The sequence below is a fragment of the Nicotiana attenuata genome, unplaced genomic scaffold (genome assembly GCF_001879085.1).
Source record: "Nicotiana attenuata strain UT unplaced genomic scaffold, NIATTr2, whole genome shotgun sequence".
NCBI lineage: Eukaryota > Viridiplantae > Streptophyta > Magnoliopsida > Solanales > Solanaceae > Nicotiana > Nicotiana attenuata.
In genome coordinates this window covers 711,225-718,164 of record NW_017670405.1, presented here as the reverse complement: position 1 = coordinate 718,164, position 6,940 = coordinate 711,225, and the positions used below count along the sequence as shown (strand labels likewise).

The window sequence follows — 6,940 nt, the reverse complement described above, 5'->3', positions numbered from 1 at the left end:
CGGAATCCGAAGCCTTTGTAGTCTCAGTACCCTGGGCTTCCAGAGCTGTCATAAGGTTTGTGAAATCCAGGTCCAAGATCGGAATATGGGAAGTGCCAGTGCCCTGCTCACCTTCCTGTGGGAGAAAGGAGGTCAAGTCAAGCTCCAAATTCTGCATCTTGTGCAGCTCTGATTTCAGCTCAGCGACATCTTTCTGGAGTTGAGGCATATCTCAAATTTCGCCTCTCTAAGCCTCTCAAGTCACACTTCAAAGTGCTTGAGCCGATCTTCATAGGATGGATGTTGTTGTTGAAGGTCACTGACTTACTGTTACAACGTAATGCCCTTCGGGCTAAAAAATACATGAGCCACATACCAACGCCTAGTTAACAAAGTGTTCGAAGAACAAATAGGCAACACAATGGAAGTTTATATTGATGATATGTTGGTTAAATCCTTGCGCGCAGAAGACCATTTAATTCATTTGCAGGAAACATTCAAAAAATTTGAGGCAATACAACACGAAGCTTAACCCGAAGAAATGTGCCTTCAATGTTGGCTCAGGTAAGTCCCTCAGCTTCATGGTGTCAACTCGGGGTATCGAAATCAACCCCGATAAGATCAAGGATATCGAAGATATCACGATCGTGGATAGTGTGAAGGTCGTGCAAAGGCTAACAGGGCGAATAGTTGTTTTGGGTCGATTCATTTTGAGGTCGTTGGATCAGAGTCACCGGTTCTTCTCCTTGCTCAAAAAGAAAAAAGGACTTCACGTGGACCCCGGAATGTCAGCAAGAATTAAAGCGATATCTGTCGAGCCCGCTTCATACCCCAAAAGTAGATGAAAAACGAGAAGCAGCACTTGTTCGAATGGCCACGCAAAAGCAAAGGATCGAAAGATACTACAATAGAAGGACCAACCTCCGACATTTCGGAGTCGGGGACTTAGTTCTACGAAAGGTCACCCTCAATACTCGAGACCTGAATGAAGGAACACTGGGCCCGAACTGGGAAGGACCGTACCGAGTCCTCGAAATTATTGGTAAAAGATCTTACAAACTCAGCACGATGGAAGGTGAACAACTGCCAAACAATTGGAACATACCATTACTCAAGCGATACTACTACTAAGGTACGACTTTATCCTTTGTCTATTTGAGTTTAAATCTAACTTATTACAGATTTTTGATCGAAGGTACGCGATCTCGAAGACACCCTTTTTACACGAAGGCCTTAGGTTTTAAAGCATGGTTGCACTCTTTTTTCCTTAGATCGGATTTTGTTCTAAACGGGTTTTACCGGCAAGGTTTTTAATGAGGCAACAATTACTGCTACCTAAGGAGAACTCAACAGTATCCAAAAGTTTCTTTTCAATCAACCTCGAATACTGGGGGGCATCACCCTCGGAAGTTATATTTTCAAGGAAAATACTTCACGCCTAAGAGTGCCTCGATAGGAAAACTTTGTAATGGGCCAAACGGTCAGATGAACCGTGTCCATATAGAATAGTCGAGCCTCGACGGCAAAACATCTGCGCATGTATCAAATTATTTGAAGAAGCATTCCGTTATATCAAAAACACTTTGTGTCTCAAAGAAGTCTACTACTATATGAGCTCTACACTTATAATCCTACGGGAAACGGCTCAAAAACCAAAGCATAAAAGCACCCCCGAATACTCGGGGACTGTCATCGACAGTCAATGCATCTGAGTCACCAAAAACTCGGACTCATAAGACCTCAAAGAGGCATCCCTCCGAAACAAAGGCCAAGGCCAATATACTCGGGGACTAACTTTTTGAACAAGTTCGAAAAGCTATCTGGGAACAAGTCTAAGAGGCACACCCGAAGGCTACGGCCATATTAAAGACTACGGTCATATAAAAGGCTACGGCCGAAATAATGCGGCTCGGAGACGTCCGACTTCCACCATAAATTAAAGGCCTTCAAACACTTTGAAAAAACCGGTTAAATCAGGCTACCCTCGGCAAAAGCAAAAGGGCTTCGATAAACTCAGCCCTCGAATAATCTAAAGGCTTCGATAACATCAGCCTTCGAAAAAACCTCAAAAGGAATTCGATTGTGTTGGCACAAACGAACTATTGATAAGGTTCCGACTCATCGAACCTTCGAAAAACCCAATGGGTAAAAAAAACAAATGCTAAGGCATAACAAAATTTTCACTGTGTCTTTTAGCCGAAAACAGGGAAAAATTATATAGTCATCCTTTTTAAAGAGCCTAAGGGCCAATTTCGAAAGGCTTAAGGGCAAAAAACATATAGTTCGAGACCCCGTTCTCACTCGACTCAGACTCAAGAGTCACAATATCCCGAGCTCGCATCGAATCGACTTAAACTTAGCTCGAGGTTTATTATATCTATCGATAAAGACCCAAGGGTTTATTATGTCCCGAGTCCAAACCAATCTTCAGGCCAATCATTCAAGTTATGCAATCGAAGTATTCTATAAATAAAGACAAAATGAAATCCAGCACAGATCAAAAATGAGATAAAAAGTTCCTCTTGTATTTCCAAAAGATGATTACAAAAGATATGTACACAAAGGATACTTGCACGAAAAAACGAAATAAGGAAACCTAAATCTACTTCAGGGTCACATCTTCGGCAACTGCATCTTCAGGAGCCGCATCTTCGAGAGCCTCACCCTCGGGGACTTCATCTTCGTCTCCTCCACTCTCGGAGCTACTGGCAGAATCATCCTCATCAGAAAGCAGAGCATCAGCCTCTTCTTCCAAAATCTTTGCCCTTTCAATATCAGCTGAGAGATCGAAGCCACGAGAATGTACCTCCTCGATGGTTACCCTCCGGGACTGTCGCCTAGCGTGGTCAAGTGCACTTGATAACTTAACTTCGGTCGTAGAAGAGATTTCCTTTGCCCGAGCATTATCCGCTTCAGCGTCGGCTCGATACGAGGATATAATTGCCTCGGCATCAGATTTGGCCTTGGCCAGCTCAACAGCGGACTCAGCTTTAAGCTCCTCAATTTCGCGACCTCGAGCCAGGCTCTCCTCCTTCACACTTTGAAGTTGAAGTTCGAGTGAAGCCAGCTGCTCCCAAAGAGTTTCTTTCTCGGAGGCAAGAATGTCCATGCCTTGCCTCCACCCCAGGGTCTCGGCCTCCTTCATCTTGAGCTCTTCATGAAGCTGCTCCACCAGCTCCCCCTTTTGTTGAAACTGCAAAGCAAAAGTGTTAGAAGATCAATCGGGCAAGTCCATAACAAAACTTAAGAGGGAATATTACCTTTTCTGTAAGCTCGGTTCGTTGTTGGCAAGCCTTTGCCAATTCGGCTCGTAGATCGCTGATTTCCTCCTCTTTCTTGACATAGAGGGTTTTAAGAATGTCCAAATCTTCCAAGATCCTCTTAAGCTCAGGCTCACATCGAGCAAGATCAGCTCGAGACTTGGAAAATGCCCTTTTATGGAGCACCACAGCCTTCATTAAAAGGGGAAAAAGTTAGACTCAGAACCGCAAAGCGCACGCGTAATTCTAAAGGACAGAAAACTCACTTGTTTGAAGAGTCGATGAGCCTTATCAAAGATGAAAGAAGCATCTGGGTCGGGGCCATCTTCAATCCCTGCGAGGCATTCTCGAAATATGTCATGCCCTTCGTGGCTCGCCCCCACTTTAGAAGATCTCATGTTCTGAACATCTCGAATTTACCCCTTAGAGAACTCGCGACGAGACGGAGAGTCATCCATATTGATTACCCCAAGTGATCCACTCGGGGCATTCCCTTCTATTGAATGGGCTCGGGATCGGGTCCCTCGGCCTCGCCCTCCAAATGGCCTCCTAGGCGAGGTGTTTCTGGTGCCCGATGGCTCGGGGACTTTTCTTGAACTCCCCTCGGAGATCTCTTCAGCTCTAGAATGAACCGCATCAGTCACCACCGGTTCGACAGACTTCGAAGCCTCGGTGTTTCCTCTTTTACGAGCTACCAACAGGTAGTCGTCATCTTCTTCTTCTCCTGATCCCGAAGGCATTGGGTCGTTTCCGGAGATAAGGCCACCGTATCAGCCTTAGACTTTCGAGTCGCGCTTTTCTTGGGCTTCGAGGGATTTGCAGATGACTCCCTTTTACTTTTCTTTTCTTTATAAGGCTTCGGGATCTCTTCTTCACCAGCCGGGGCCGGCCGCATAGCAACGACATCTCTGAGACCTGCATAAAATTGAAGTAAGTATTCTACTAAAGAAGTACAAGTAAACAAACAAGAGAACTCACCATGATTTTTGGCCTCCCATCGACCCTTGGCCAAATCTCTCCAGCAACGCTCCGAATACGAGGAAGTGGAAGCCAATTTTCGGACCCAGCCTTCAAGGTCCGGGACCGCACCAGGAAACCAAGCAGTAGTTGTGCTATCGTAAAAGGGTTTAGACCAGGGGAAAAGATAAAGCCGAGAAAAAGAAGAGAAAGCAGGGTGTAAAGTTACTATGCACTCACGTTTCATGTTCCACTACTCGGGGAACGGCATCCAATCAGCAGGAAGCAGGTCGGAGGTCCTGACTCGGACAAACCGGCTCATCCACCCTCGGTCTTTGTCCTCATCGGTACCGGAGAAGAGAGATTTCAAGGATCGGCATTGTAGTTTTATCAAGCCACCTCGGTAAACTCGAGGATTGTACAGCCTGATTAGATGGTCGAGGGTGAACGGCATCCCCTTGACTTGACTCAAAAAGAATCTGATCAAATGAATGATTCATCAGAATGAAGGGTAGATCTGGCCAAACGTCACCTTGTATCATCGGCAAAAGTCAAGAATGACCGGATCTATGGGACCTTGAGCTGGAATTGCGGGGCCCAGCGTGAATGGATAGGTATACACGCTTAAGTACCCGCTTTATATGTAGTGATGTCCTCCTCGGGGGAAGGGATCACTACGTCTTTGTTCTCCCACTTGTAGTCCTTCTTTACTTGCTGAAGCTCGTCCTCGGTTATCAAACAGACGTTGCAGAGGAATGCACTCCTCAACATGAAGGGGCACTACCGCTTTACTCTTGGTCGGTCGAGAAGATGAAGAAGCTTTTTCTTTTTAGGGAACCGATTTAGATGTCTTAGCCATTACAATGCAGAAATTCAAGAAAATGGAGAATGTTGATAATGAAGTAAGACCTAATAGGAGAGAAGGGAGAATTCAGAGAAGTTGAAAGAGCTAATGAGACTTTGAGAACAATATGAGAATAAAGTTTGCAAGCTTGCGAAGTTGATCTATTTATAGGGGTCATTTAAGCGTACTGAGGAAGCCAAAAAGCCGACCGTCAATTGCCTCCAATTAATGACTTTGGGAACCGCATGAAAAGAAACCTTTCAGTCACTTTAGCCGCTGACGTCATGAGATTGGCATTAGGATCAAGGCGTCGAAGATTAATTCGTTTCTTATCGGCCTATTTCGAGTTTGAGTAAATGCTCACTCAACTACTAAGCCTAAGGGCTACCCGAGTTTGAGAAAATTCTCACTCGGGGACTATCTACGAAGCCTAAGGGCTAACTTTGTTTCAAGTTTGAGACCATGCTCTCACTCAACTCAGACTGAGGAGTTCCGATGTCCCGAGCTCGCATCAAATTAATTCGAGCCTAGCTTGAGGATTAAAAAAAAAACCTTAAAGGGTATTATATTGATCGAACCTAAGGGTTTACTATGTTCTGAGTCTGGTATTCGGAATAATCACTAAAATTATACAATCAAATTCTTCACCGAGAAAAGACGGAATGGAATTCAACACGAGCCAAAAACGAGACAAAGAAATCCTTTTATATTTCCAAGAGATGGTTACAAAATATATTTACAACATCCACGAAGGATCCTTACACAGGAACAAAGAAGCAAAATACAAAAGCCAAGAACCTAATCTACTTTTAAGGCACGTCCTCGAGAGCGGCATCATCGGGAAACTCCTTCCCGGGGACCCCATTTTGATCTTTGAAAATGTTTGTGCGCCTGAAGAAATTTAGGGCAGAGAACCCTCGATAAATGTAACTATATTTCTAGCAGCGGGAATCGAGCATTCTGTTGAAATTTTGGGCCATAATCCGTTAAAAAGAGCGGCAAAAGAAAAAGACCAAAGGGAAGACTAGAAGATGTAGCTTCACCTTCTATCACAAGAAAGACCAAAAAAGTGTTGCAAGATGCACGAGCAACGATCCAAGAATGTTCATCCTTGGGACGTTGTACCGGTGTAGGATGCAAAAGCTAGTAGATGATAGTGCCACCTCACTCTTATGGAAAGAAAAAGGAATGAAGTGCCACACCAGGTTGAAGTTAAGAGAGATGAGCGGCAAGGTGAAGTTTGCATATTTTCTGATGCGGGAAGGATTCTGCGCCCTTCTCTCGTCGTTTCGAATCGAAGCTTTGAAAAGGAGAGCCTTGGCGTAACTGGTAAAGTTGCTGCCATGCGACCAGGAGGTCGCAAGTTCGAACCATGGAAATAGATGATTAGGGAAAGGAATGACAAAGGGAAGAATCAGAGTAAATGAAGATGAAATACGTACAGTTCTTTGCTCAACAGAGTAGCCTCATATTTATAGAAAGGCGACGACGGTTCGGCGGTGTGACGACCCGACCCGTCATCCCATGAGAACCGCTCTTTTTCCCCCATTTCCTGCTTCGTTATGCTTCATTATCATTGTCTTGTGTGAACGAGTTGAATTGGGTTGAATTTTGGAAGGAAATGAGACACTTAGTCTCTTTAAGGAGGGCTTGTTTTGGAAAAGTCAACCGGATGTTGACCTATGAGTTAGAGGGCTCGGATGTGGATTTCGACGATTCGGTTAGCTTCGGGGGTATGATTTGTGACTTAGGAGTGTGATCGGAAGTGATTTTGGAGGTCCGGTGTAGAATTAGACTTGAATTGGCGAAGTTAGTATTTTGGCGAATTCCGATTGATAGGTGAGATTTTGATCCGAGGTTCGGAATGGAATTCCGAGAGTTTCTATAGCTTCGTTAGGTG

General features: G+C 44.7%; 1 protein-coding gene across 1 annotated transcript; it reads right to left on the bottom strand.

Moving 5' to 3' along the window:
• Positions 1-2,581: 2,581 nt before the first annotated feature.
• LOC109238946 lies at positions 2,582-3,637 on the bottom strand. Its single transcript, XM_019405445.1, has 3 exons — positions 3,506-3,637; positions 3,240-3,431; positions 2,582-3,172 (listed from the first exon to the last, which is right to left on the bottom strand). The coding sequence occupies exons 1-3, from the start codon at positions 3,635-3,637 to the stop codon at positions 2,582-2,584; spliced, it is 915 nt and encodes a 304-aa protein (XP_019260990.1).
• Between the last annotated feature and the right edge of the window lie 3,303 nt (positions 3,638-6,940).